General features: G+C 42.7%; 1 protein-coding gene across 4 annotated transcripts in view; it reads left to right on the top strand.

Annotated features, from left to right (window-relative positions):
- CRACDL (CRACD like) overlaps positions 1–4,477 on the top strand; it is a 66,919-nt gene extending 62,442 nt beyond the window's left edge. For 3 of the 4 annotated variants that reach the window (XM_081327135.1, XM_081327136.1, XM_081327134.1), the window contains exons 11-12: positions 1,433–1,580; positions 3,004–4,477. In XM_081327135.1, the coding sequence (XP_081183261.1) occupies positions 1,433–1,580; positions 3,004–3,143 (288 nt within the window). In that variant the 3' untranslated portion in view covers positions 3,144–4,477. The remainder of the gene's footprint in view (positions 1–1,432; positions 1,581–3,003) is intronic. The other variant, XM_081327137.1, reaches the window with a different exon arrangement.
- Positions 4,478–14,189: the final 9,712 nt, after the last annotated feature.

The raw sequence follows: 14,189 nt of genomic DNA, 5'->3' as shown, positions 1-14,189 counted from the left end.
TACATTATACTAATAAGATCCCTCCCCTACTATCCTGTTTACTCAGACCATATGTGTACATGCTTATCAATTCTAGAGGAGAGATGTCTCCCATCTTCTACACCTTCCAGGGGTACCAGGCACCAGAAGGTACTTAAAAACAATTCCTAGATGGTGACTCACACTGGGCCCCATTGTAACTCCTCCCCCCGCTCCATTTGAGGCTTGTATTTTTCCCCATATACTCAAAGCATCTACTCAGGCAATTGATTATAAAATGATTATTATAAAATATAAAATATGATTACATGATAATACTAAAAGCATATATATATTTATTTTTAAATTTCCTCACTACTTCCAGTTATTTTCCACATAACTATTAGAGAGGGGCTGTTTTTACCCTCTTTCTCTCACACAAATGATGTGAACTGAGTTGCCTCTTATTCTTCTGCAATGTGCTCCCTCCATCCTAGAAATCCAGACTACATTCCATCACTTATTATAATAGTTCAAATGTGGGATCACTAAGGCACAATCTAGAAATTGGCATCCAAAGTGCATTTCTGAAAAGGCCTCTGGGCCATGGCAGGGCCTGTGAGTCCAAGAAATCCCCAAATTGTGTACCAACACTGTGTGGGGGAATGTAACTCTATTTAAAGTTAGATATTAAAAAATGAGGGCAGGGATGTAGCCAGGTGGGCTTATTAAGCTTGACCCAAACAGCCTCCAAACACTGAAAAATATATTGACAGAATCATTTAGGTACTTGGATAACTGGATATCATCAGTGTCCTCACTTATGTTGTTGGATGACCTTACCCAGTGGCTTCATAAAAATGTTTAATATGGATGGGGGAAAAGTAGACCCCTGAAGCATTCCACACAGCAGGGATCCAGAACTAGTCCTTCTACTGTAACCAACTGGAATTGGCCCTGGAGAAAGGAGAAGAACCAATGTAATAGTACACCTCCCACTCCCAATCCTCAGAGCTGTACTGTGTTGATGGTATCAAAAGCTGCTGAGAGATAAAGGAGAGCTGCAATGGATGTATAACTCCCACCCCAGTCCCACCAAAGATTATCAGTGCATATTCATTGTCATCTCAGTAATATAATTAGGTCTGAAACTTGACTGAAAAGGCTCCAAATCATAAATTTGGAAAGGAATAAGCAACTCCTTTTACCTGATCTAGCAGGGTTATAATAGCTGTTGATAAATCTGTCTTCCATGAATTAAATTCCAATTATCAAGTCTTATCATAATAAATTCCACAGGTCCATTACATGTGAAGAGTGCAGCAACTGTAATAGGTAACAAGATAATTTCAAATATGAGCAGGAGACCCACCTCTGTTGTTTACTTATGTGTTGTTTGTTAACTACACTCATATTCTCTTTCCAAATTAATTATTTAAAACTTTACTAATTGTCTCTTTGTACTTGTATTTAGGAAATGGTAAGGCAACAGTCAGATTTGCCTCAGAACATAGTGTCACCTTCCCTATTCACAGCTTCTGTTGGAGAAACAAAGAAAGAGACAAAGCTGGAAATGCAAGACTCTTCACTAAGAAATAGCTTGTCATCCTATCAGAGCCCTGGTATGAAAAAAGTAGTCAAAATACTGGGCTACTATTATTCCACAGTATGCAGGGACTTGTACTAAGCCATAATAGGATTGGGCTTTGGCTTGGCAAGCAGTATCAATTCGACCAATTGTGGGTAATTAAAAAACTGTGGTTAAACAAAACATGCCTTTACACAATATGTAGACCCATTAACTATTACTATAGTACTTTTTATTTGCTATTTATAGTAATATTATTTTGTGCCTAAGTCACATGCCATTAAGATTTTGTTCATATACATGTTTCAAATATATAGTCAAAAGTATAAAAGTGCTTTCTGTGAATGTATATGCAGTTCTATATGGAATCTTGTGTAATCCAGATGAGCTGAAGATCTAGTGTTCACTTGCTGAAGGAGTAGAAGAATCTAGGTTTTGTTTCTGTGGCCTATGTAGAAGATTCTTTTTATACAGATTTATTCTCTTTATTAAAGGGACGTGGTGGCTCAGTGGGTTAGGACGCTGAGCTTGTCGATCAGAAGGTCGGCAGTTTGGCGGGTCGAATCCCGAGTGCCGCGTAACAGAGTGAGCGCCTGTTACTCGTCCCAGCTTCTGCCAACCTAGCAGTTCAAAAGCACGTAAAAATGCAAGTAGAAAAATAGGGACCACTGTGGTGGGAAGGTAACAGCGTTCCGTGCGCCTTTGGCGTCTAGTCATGCCGGCCACATGACCACAGAGACGTCCTCGGACAAGCGCTGGCTCTTCGGCTTTGAAACGGAGATGAGCACCGGCCCCTAGAGTTGGAAACGAGTAGCACACATGTGTGGGGGAACCTTTACCTTTACCTTTATTCTCTTTATTATGTTTAGAAAACATTAATTCTCTAAAAATACTGCATGGGATGAACCTGACATTTAGTGCTAGAATACTTTTGTAGACAATATAAAAATTGTATTCATAGTTCATTTTCACATATCAAATTCTTACCCAGCCTTGCCTAATAGAATCTCAGAGGATTAGCCAATACTACAGAACATTGAGTTTCCAGAAAAAGGATTCTCAGACTAGGATCTGTAGATCCCTGATGGTCCACAAGGTCTTTCAGATAGTCTGCTACATCTCCCTACATTCATTAGCCAGAGTGAGTTTGCTCCCTCAGCTCCTGCTTTTCCTGTATGATCAACCACCAGCTGGCCATCCTTTTGGAGATTTTAGTACTCAGATACCTATTGAAGAACTTTTGTGACCAATACACCTGTGACAAAAGTTACACTACAGCATGAAGTATGAAAAAACAATTTTCAATACATACTTAGTTTGGAATTAATACTTTGGTAAAAATAGTAAATGGGTTCTGTTTAAATCGGTGATCCACATATTTTCAGATATTTATTTGACATTTCACAATTGCAGGTTTGAGAAATACTGTAATAGAAACTTTTTCCCCCCATATGCAGCTCAGCCATCATTGCCAACTGAAAGAGGAGATGTAAAGCCACTTAGGAAGATTGGTCATTCTCCAGATCAACCCTCATGGATGGAACTTGCCAAAAAGAAATCCCAAGCATGGAGTGACAAGCCACAGAGGATAAAATAGATTAAATAATTTTGTGCTGTTTTATGCATCCACATCAGCACCCATCAGTGGATCAATTGTTTTAGTAAAACAAATGTGCTGATTTTTCAAACTAAATTGATTGAATTGATAAGGATAATAAACCTATGGTACACCAAAGAGGCTACAATGCAAGAGTTTCAGAAATGTTATCACATTTGTACAGTACTATAGGACAATTCTTGAAAATGACTGCAAGCAATTTAGCTTTGGCAAGAAATTATTGAGATGAAAAATATTGCTTACTGTGTTTCCTTTCATTTTTTCACCCATAAAATGTTATGCCATGAATATTAGGTAATTATTGCTTTAATACAGCAAGAATAATAGTCCAATCAAAATGTCTTTCTGAGATATACAATTACAGCAGACTAGAACAAGAATATTTTTTTCAGGCATATAGGAAAAATATTTTAATGTGATTAAGTAAATGAATGAAAATGAAATAAAAAATCAGGTTTTAATAATTGCTTTTTAAGATGGAGTTGGAAATTAGCTAAGATACCTGTGGTTTAGATCACTACCTTTTAATATAATATAAGATGAAAACATATTAAAACAAGAGATTGTGTAAAGGTGCTGATTAAGGCATCCTTGAGAGAGGTGTCTGCTTTGGCCATCAGCTTTGAAGGTAGCAGAGCTATACCTTTTCCTGAGGAAACCATCATCTGAATTAGCAATATTAGATTATTATTTCCCTGTTTTCAATTTTCTCTTTTTAGGGCAGGTTCTTAAGAAGGTGGTGGACCCTATGGGAAACTGTAGAAGAAATGGCTTATCTGAGTCTTTTTTTCAGTTGGATTTCAAACCTGGGTATGTTCTGAAAGTACATTGATACTTTCTTGTGGGAATGAAATAAGGGTAAATCTCTCTGTAGCTTCTGACACCATAAATCATGGCATTGTTATGGACCACTACCTGGAGTTTGAAGTGGGAGGCACTATTTTATATAAATCAACTAATCTTTGCTGATATTGTAGAAATGCTATTGAATGAAAATTATAGAGAGTTGAGCTATTGTTTGACTCTTCTTGTCTTTCAGGCAATTTAAGGTACTATATATTGAGGTATCCGTGCATTGTGAAAAGTTCTAGATCACTTTTGGACTGAAAGCTTTATTATGTATTATATTAACCATTCCCATTTTTTGCATTGCATACAATAATGTTATCTTTCTTATTCTAGCTTTCATCCCCACAACATGATAATTTCCCATGTTAAAGTTCTTTGTGACTTACTTCCCAGTAGTTGCATTTGGAATTATACCTTATATTTTTAACATCTATATTTGTTTTAATATTGTGTAGAGAACTGTAATAAATTTGTAAATCCAAAATACCTTGTGTGAACGAAGTTGATTGTTGTCTTGTTTCAAGTTTCAAACTCACAATACAATTACTAGGTGAGAATAGTAATTTACTCATGGCTGAATAGATAACTGAGAGACAAAGAAAGGAATGTAAATCAAAACAGAGTCTCTGGGAAAGAAAGCTTGCCAGGGTAATTTTGCTTTCAGCAGGAACAATCAGAAGAAAAGTCAAAATACAGTGAAATTTTCATTTCTACTGTGAATCATGACTGACTGAAGACATCTTTGTGAATGAGCAGTAATGAGAACTGCTTTGTAGAATGAAAGATGGGGAGTAGAAAGTCTCCAGATGTCCTGTCCCATGCAGAGAAGGTTGCTAGATTCCACATGAAACAGGCAGAATAAACTCAACGGATGAGCCATACAAATTACTTTTATTCAGGCATCCTCAAGACATTAACTCACAGTAATTGCAGAAGTTCCTCTGAAATGTAGATTGTAATCTGGACCCATCTCGTAGGTAAAAGAATAATGGATTTCCCCATTCTATGTACATGTTACATGCTGCTACGGAGCTCCTAGCCTAGCCTTGTGGCTAGGATTCATGCAAAGAGATAATAAAACCCTGGCACATAACAGGATGTCCAGTAATAAAGACACAAGACCCTCCCAGTGGCCAATTAGAACACAGATATAACCATGTAACAACTAAACTACATTTCCCAGAAGTCCATCTCGTAAGGAGACGGCTTTTAACCCTTAAAATGCTACTTGCTCTAACACAGTTCTTAATTCCTAAGCTAGCTATATAATGGACCAGATGACTATATACTGGTCCAGCACACTCCCCGCTTGGAAATGTACAATTTCCACTATTAACTAACCATTAACTAGAATAAGCAAAAAACATAGCATCAAACAATGCAATTATGAGGTAAATACAAATATGCATAGCTATAACTGAGATAAACAAAGTCATAACATCAAACAATGTAATTATGAGGTAGACACAATATGCATAGTTCGAGGATCAATCTTCAAGTTCGGTCTTCTTCAGCAACAGGACCAGGATGGTAAGACATGGGAGCAGGATGATCACTAGTATGCCAAATATACGGAGTCTCCATTTGGAGGAGCATTTGAAGTGGGCTGGTTCTAGGAAACGGTTAGAGGGCAGTTTCTCTGTTTCCTCGACCATTGTTGAAAAGCAGATGGTCTGGACAACCGTTTCCTCGTTCTGTTTGAGCGATCTGCTGGGTACCTGAGGTCGAACATTGTTCTCTTTATCTGCATCTAGAAGCTTGTAATGTTCTGGTTTTTCTAATGTCTGGTTATCTGGATGAGCCAAGAACTCAGGACCCTTTAGCCAGATTGAGTCTGCCAACTGTAAAGCAGGAATGGACTGCATAGCCTGGTCCGCTGGATTCTGATCTGTTGGCACATATTGCCACTGTTCAGGATTTGAAGATCTTCTGATTCTTTCTACTTTATTGCTTACATAGACATAGAAGTGTTTGCTTTGGTTGTAGATGCAGCCCAACACCACCTTGCTATTTGTGTAGAAGGTGGTGGATTGTAGCTCAAGGTCTATCATTTTTGTTGTCAGGTTTGTGATTTTTACGGCCAGTATGGCACCACAGAGTTCTAACCTTGGTGTGGTGTGGCCTTGTGTTGCTAGTTTCACCTTTCCCATGACAAAACCAATGTTGTAGCTCTCCCCACCATAGACTCTGGTGTATCCTACAGCTGCTATTGCCTTTGTTTAAGCACCTGAGAACACGTGCGGCTCTTTCTTCATTGTGGTGGCAAGTGGGAACATGCTTGCTCTGTACATGGGCACTTTGGAGACAACTTAGGGATCCATGCCACATCTCCCAGTCTTGCTTCTGTTCTGGTGGAAGCGGCTTGTTCCAATCTGTGGTGTCTTGGGAGAATGCGTGCAGAAGAAGCCTCCCTTGGACTATTACGGGTGCAGCAAACTCTAGAGGGTTGAACAGGCTATTCACTGTTGACAGGACTCCTCTTCTTGTGAAGGCAGTGTTCTTTGCTAGAGTTCCAAAGGTGAAGACATTCTTCTTCAAGTCCCAACACAGACCGAGACTGCATTGGATAAGAGGATCGTCTGTGCCAAAGTTGAAGTCCTGTAGACCCTTAGCATGGTCTTCAGGATTGAAGGTTTCCAACACTTCTTCGCTGTTGGATGCAATTTTGTGCAGCCTAAGTTTGGCTGCTGCTAACATCTGATGTGTCCTTGTTAATAGATCTATGGCTTCTGCTGGAGTGGGTACGGATTTTAGGCCATTGTCCACATAGAAATTCCATTCTATGAAGTGTCTGGCATCTGCATCGTATTTGGCTTCACCTATACGGGTGGTGTGTTGCAGGCCATAGTTAACGATTGCAGAGGAAGAGCCATTCCCAAAAACGTGTACTTGCATTCTGTATTCTGTTATCTGGTGGCTGTGCTGGTCATCGCTGAACCACAGGAAGCGCAGGTAATTGCGATGATCTTCTCTGATGTAGAACGAATAAAACATCTGCTGGATGTTAGCCATGATCACTACAGCTTCCTTTCTGAAGTGGAGGAGCCCACCAAAGCAGACTGTTGGTGAGGTTAGGCCCTATGAGAAGGACTTTGTTCAAAGAGATGCCTTGGAACTGCGCACTGGCATCGAAGACTACTCTTATCTGACCTGGTTTTTGTGGGTGGTACACTCCAGAGAATGATAGATACCAGCATTCATCTTTCCTCAGTGGGTGATACACTCCAGAGAATGATAGGTACCAGCATTCTTCATCTTTCTTCAGTGGTGGGGCAAGCTCTATGACTCCACTCTGGATCATCTTATCCAGGGCAGGGAAGTGATCCACCAGGTGCGACAGGTGAGGTGTGGTTCTTGCTACCTCTGGTGTTGGACTTTGACTGCGATCATCTGGTAAGGAGTCCCATTCTAGCAATGGCGGTGGTAGGAACCGTGGACTTCCATCAAACGACTAGATGCGTAAGACGTTATGTTCTAGTAATGGTGGCAATAGGAACTGTGAACTCCCATCTAACAACTGGATTTGGATTCCAGTGACTTTCCTTCCTGCTGTGCTCTGTGGCACAGTGCATGTTCATATCGTGAAAGACATTTTTTCACTTGGGACATCAAAGAGGTTGAAGAATGCTCACCTAGCTAATGAGCAATAGCTTTGTGTATTTATTGATACATACATCTTCATAGCTTCTTCTGGGCATCCATCTTGGTAGCCTTTAGCTAAACAGACTTGGGTGCATGAACGAGGGAACGATGAGTCACCACATACTGACGTGTGGTGGACCTTGGTGGGCACCTCTGGGTGCTCTTTAGAGCCATGCTGAAGCTCTTTGGTTAGAGGAGGAGTAGAAGTTGCTCATGGTAGCTGCTCAGAGTCTGAATGCAAGGCTCCTGGGTGCTTGTCACTCTTGCATAGGTGGCCTTTCACCTTAGTTGCACAAGCTTTGGCCGCATGTTCTGTAGAGTCACAGCACTCGTAGCAGACTTTGGACTCCTTGGTGATGGCATCTTCCCATGACCCAGCCGGGGGTTGTTCTCCTCGCTGCCGATCCATCTTTGAATCACCTTGAAGATTTGGCCGGAATTCCTTTGCCTTCGCATTGAGCTCAGGAATCATGACTTCTTGTATGTCTACCTGCTGAAGAGTCTTTCTTGTTGTAGATGGGCTAATTCACTCACCCCTTGCATCTTGGTTTGTTGGGGTGAATTTCACAGATCTGAGGGGAAGGTCTTGTGAGTCAGATGGTACGTTGTCAGCTTCCTGACTGGTTGGCACATCTGGTGGTTGAGATTCTCCAGATCTGAGGGGGTTTTTTCTCATCATTCAGGTGGTGCATTGTCAGCTTCCTGACTGGCTGTCACATCTGATGGTCGAGATTCACCACCGTGGTCACTTGACCTTGGGAGATCTGTGGCTGACCACATCACCTCCTCCTGTTCTTGATGTAGTGCGTTCTGGTCATTCACATAGGCCTTAACATGATTGAGACTCCACCCTCTGGCCTCTCAAAATTGGGCATGAAGTTAGTGCCTTGGACTGCCTTCTGAAGCTTCCGCTCTTGCCACTTTCTCTTCTGTCTCCTGTTGACGCCGTAGAAACTCAAGCCTGGCCTGAGCCCTGGCCATTCCTTCCTCATATCTGGCGTGCACCATGGCCATTTCTTCCTTTTGTTAGGCCCCAGTTTGGCCATTTCTTCCTTCTGTCTGGCCTGATGCATGGCCATTTTTGCCATTTCTTCCTTTTGTTTGTCTTCCAGTTTGCCATTTCTTCCTTAAGCAGCTGCTCTTCCTTTGCCACATGTAAACCTGCTGCAGCTACCATGGCATCAACTTGTGCTTGTACAGCTTGAGTGGCCAGGCTCTCTGCTCTGGAGACTCGGACAAATGGCTATGACAAGAAGATGTTTTAGAGTGATGGAAGGTGCCTGAGATGTGAGCTTGCTTTGACACGCTGCTGAGCTGTTTTGCCTGGGCAGGCAGAGGTGATACAAATACAATTCTTTTTTTCACTTTGAAATGCTGAGTTTCTCAGAATAGAGGAAGTAGAGTCTTTTAGAAGTTAGAGAAGAGAAAAACACACAATATTCCTTCACTTTGAGTAAAGATACAGCTTTAGTCAGGCAGATAAATTTATGATAGGCAGGCAGCGGGAGGCATTGGCTTTCTGGTGTGAGGCATGAGAAATAAGAATTGAAACATCTCCATTACAATAGACTGCCAGAGATTGCCAGAAGCAACATTAGAAATGCTGTTTCTTTTTTTGGAGGAGAATTAAATCCTGTTTACTCTTAGCGAGGGTATAATCTACTAGCTTTATTTTTTTTACTTCAGCCAAGCAGATGAAGAATATTTTACTCCTTTTTTACTATTCTGGAAACATGAACTGAGATGCATTATAGTCCCAATCCAGATAACATAAACTCCATGAAAAGGTTTTAAAACAAATATTTATTGTCCAGGAATTCTAAGCAGAGACTTACTTTGCAGTACCGTATTTTCCGGCGTATAAGACGACTTTTTAAGCCATGAAAATCACCTCAAAGGTTGGGGGGTTGTCTTATACACCGGGAAAAAAACCTTCGGATCTTTTCTCTTTTCTGCTGGGCGGCGGGATCGCTGGGTGAATGAAGGTAGGCATGGCGACCCGTGGTAAAGCGGCTGACGGCAAACGGCGAACGGGTGATGGAGGGCAAACTCGTCAGCTTCTGGGGCGGCTACTGCAGCTGCTGCCGTTGCTCTCTCTAGGACTGGCCGTGCTAGCACCTCCAATGCTGGCTGCCAGGTCCCTGATGAGAGGAGCGGGACTAGCCCGCGCCCGTCGTCTCGGGCAGCCGCTGCCGGGGGTGACTTCGTCGTCCTTCCCCGACAGGAAGTTTTCTTGAGTCCCTTGCCGCCGCCACAGCCACCGCCTCTTCACAGAAACACGACTCCCACTCGGCTGGAGCCCTGGGCTGAATGGAGGCCGGCGATGGCGACCCGTGGTAAAGCGGCTGACGGCGAATGGCGAAGGAGGGCAAACTCTCGTCAGCTTCTGGGGCGGCTACTGCAGCTGCCGCCGTTGCTCTCTCTAGGACTGGCCATGCTAGCACCTCCAATGCTGGCTGTCAGGTCCCCGATGAGAGGAGGGGCAGGCAGTCCCCAGAGGCGCCCTGCTCGACCGTAGGAAGGGAGCACCTTTGCTCCCGCCGAGGCACCACCTGACTCGCGCCGACCAGAATTGCTTGCCCGGTCACGCCTTGGCTTCGCGCACTGCCGCTGCCCGTGAATTGTCTCCAGCGCGCGGGGCGCTTTTTTCAGCGTGGTGAGTCTGCCAATCAATCTTCGGGTTTTGGGCAGTGGGAGGGTGGGGGGAAAGAGAGATGGAGTGCCTCTTGTCTGCAGCCACTTGACGCCCCTTGCCCGGAACTGAGAGCAGCAGCACACCAGGCGAGACAGCTCAGAGAAAAGAAGGCGAGGCACCCATTTGGCGGGGAAGGAGCAAAGCTGGGCAAATCACAGAGCAGGCGGAGCAGAGAAATGTTACAGGGGAAAAGGGGGCGGGGTTTAAAAGGCAAGGCGGGCAGGACGTGGAGACGTTCTGCAGTTAGAAGTAACGAAGGAGCCTCCGGGCGCTTTCTGGATCGGATTGTGCAAACTGAGCGTGCCGCTACAGTCCTCGTGTTTCCCAGGGTTGCCTGTCGTGCCAGAGGTATTCCCTGTAGCCCCACATTCTTTAGCTCCCCACTTTCCTTAATTCGGGCGAATTTTGTGCTCCGTGGAGAAACATTAATACGCAAATGCCGTTTGTTTAACCGCGCAAAACTCGGGGGAAACCTTGGTATTTGGGAACGGAAAGGCTTAAGCCTTTTCATTTCTGTTTTATGCACGGGCTGGGAGGGTCACGAAGTTTACCTCTTTTATTTATTAACGAGTTGTTAATATGCAGATTGTGTGCCAGGAAGTGAAATATTGAGTTATTAGCCCAAACCCTATAATTTAACATGAAAAGTAGGGGGTCGTCTTATACACCGGGTCGCCTTATACGCCGGAAAATACGGTAGATTCATCCAGCCATAATCATATTTGTCCATTTTCGTAGTGTAAAAAAGGAATAGTTTCTCCATCTCAGCTAGCCATTGTTACAGATGCCAATTGATGTGTACTCAATGCTTGATTAAAAGAAAGGCTTTTACAACCTGGCACGTAGCCAGGATGTTCTGTAATAAACTTTGAAGCTCCTCCCACTGACTAGATAAGATACAGGACTAACAACTAACAACTAACATTTCCCAGAGGCCATCTCTTAAGGAAACACCGTTTAACCCTTCAAATGCTAAACGTTCTAACATACAGTTCTTTTAAGGATACAGTTTTTAACCCTTTAAATGCTAAATGCTCTAACACAGTTCTTAATTCCTAAACTAGCAGTAAAATGGACCAGATGGCTATACACTGGTAAAGCACACTCCCTGCTTGGAAACCAGAGAAGAAGAAGAATAGAAGATCACACACAGATGCTCTGAATGGCAGCTCTTCATGAGATCATAAAAGACCAGTTTCCTGCTGGTCTGATGACCAGAAGCCAAAGGGGATGACATCTTTGCTTTCAGCAGAAGTGGAGCCTTTAATAAGAACACTAAGCTAACCAAATTCATTTTCTAGATACGTTTGGAAATGTTCAATTTAACTATGGATAATAGAGACCTTCAAAATGGGGAGCTTATTTTAACACATGGTGAATCTTACTTTCTTCTTTGGATTTAAGAAATTTTAAGACTTAAGATACAATAATGTACAATTGGGAAAAATGTTTTGTTTTGCAAATTGCAAAAATAAAAAAAAATGGCCGCAGGACAAAGAGTGAGGAAAATTTTCAGGGATGACTCACACCCTGGACGGTATCTCTTTACTCTCCTACCATCGGGTAAGAGATATAGAAGGGACTTCCGGTGCGGCGCGGCGCTGGAGACAGCCGTTTCGGGCTGCCCGCTGCTCAGCTGAGTTGTTTTCACCCGAAACAGCGCCGATCAGCTGTTCGGGTGGATTTGAAGCCCCCTCCTCAGGAGAAGAGGAGGGGGTGAGGCCCCAGGTAGGGGTTGAGTTCTCCGGGGCCGCCTGAGCTTAAAGCTTGGGCGGCTGAAGGATTGAACTCCCCCGTAGCATGGGTTGCTCCCAGCTGTTCAGCGTCTCTGCTCCGGGATTTTTGGAGCAGAGCCAGGCGTTTGCGACCACCCCTGCCAGAAGGAAAGACCTTGGAATAAAAAGGAGCAGGCAGAGCGGTACAGGAGGTCAAGGTGAAGAGGACTTTTATTCTTATTCTCTAGCTTAATGGACTTTATAAACCTAAAGTGAAAGTGCGCAACAAGTGAAAGTGAAAAGATGGCGGCTAAACCTCCCTCAAAAACTCTTCGGAGTGCGGGAACTTCCCCGGTGCAACAGACATCATTTCAAGCTTTCCTTCCTCCTGCTGCATTGACATCGAAAGAGCTAGTAGATGCCTTGGAAAAACAATCCCAGGTAATATCAGAAATGCTGGGTGACAAGCTGGCAAAGGTGGAGGAGAAATTGGAGAAATTGGAGGAGAGGATAGAAGAGAAGTTTAAAGTAATGGAGGAGAGGATGGAAGAGAAGTTTAGTGCGATGAGGGTAGACATATTGTCTACAGTGCAAAGCGTGGCTGAATGTGTGCAAAGTTTGGATGAAAAAGTGGAGGATCTGAGTCAAAAGAATGCTATATTAGAAGTAAAGGTACTGGAGAATGAAGATTTAAGGGATAGAATGGACGGAGAATTGAGTCTTGTCCAGTATCATCAGATGCAGCATGCTATTAGAATCAGAGGCTTAAAAGAGAATCCTAAAGAAGACCTAAAGCAGTTGATTTCTGAGGCGTTGGAAGCAGTATTGGATCAGCCAGCATCTGAAATAAAGGGATGCATGGATAAAGTTTTTTGTGTAAACTCATGGATTGCTAGACAGAGAAAGCTACCTAGAGATGTGGTGGTCTATTTTATAAAGAGAGAAACCAGAGATGAAGTTATTCAAGCCGCTTATGATACTAAAGTTGTGATTGCTGACCAAGAAGTTTTGGTTTTAAAAGAAATTCCTCCAAAGATTCTAAGGAGAAGGAAGGATTTTGCATTTCTTGTGCAAGAACTTAAGCAACGTGAAATAAAGTTTAGATGGGAGATTCCTGTCGGATTGGTGGTGATGCATGAAGGCAAAAGATACCGTCTGGTTACTGTGACACAGGCGCGTGATTTCTATAATGATGTTTTAAAAGCGACCCCACTATCACTTTTGGAAGCTGTAAAGGGATTTGGAGAAGGGAAATCTCAAGAGGCTGAAGGTGGACAGAAAGAGGAGAATGGTGCTGGAGGGGATCAAAGTACAACATCGTTGGCTGGTGCTGGAGAGCAGAGGGTGACACGTGCCGCTTTAAAACGAGCAAAACAAATAAAAGAGCAAGACCAACAGAAGTTTATGGAATTCTCAAAGCGTACTTACAGCGAAGCAGTGGGAGGAGCACGGCCCAAAGAAGACAGAGTGGCTATTAAAGATCTGCTCCAACAGCTTCGGGATGCCACGCATGGCGACTAAATTTCTAACCTGGAATGTTAATGGACTAAATTCACCACAGAAGAGAAAGAAAGTTTTTCAATATTTAAAACAATTCAAGATTGATGTTATATGTTTGCAAGAAACGCATATCAGGGTTATGGACCAAAAGTATTTATCCAATTCAAGATTGGGCACGCAATTTGTTGCCTCTGCGATGAATAAGAAAAATGGAGTGGTTGTTTATGTTAAAACTACTTTATCAGCGGAACTAATTGAAGCGGATAAACATGGTAGATATCAGATGATAGATTTGCTGCTAGAAGGCAAAAAAACGCTTTTAGTTGGACTGTATGCTCCTAATCAACAGCAAGCTGATTTTTTTAGCTTACTTCATACAAAGCTTACCCAATTGGATTACAAATCATTTATTTTTATGGGGGACTGGAATGGTGTTTTGGATGTACAGATGGACAAGGCTGGTCTTTTTAAGCGCTCTCCGAGTCATGCCAGATTGCCTAAATCTTTTTTTGAAATGAAGGATGATTTGGAACTGCGAGATATTTGGCGCGACACTCACCTGCATGAAAAGGATTATACTTTTTTTTCTGATAGACATCAATCTTTTTCTAGGATTGATTTTAT

Source organism: Vipera berus, assembly GCF_964194415.1.
Source record: "Vipera berus genome assembly, chromosome: 4".
Classification (NCBI taxonomy): Eukaryota; Metazoa; Chordata; class Lepidosauria; order Squamata; family Viperidae; genus Vipera; species Vipera berus.
This window is presented reverse-complemented; position numbering and strand designations above follow the sequence as displayed.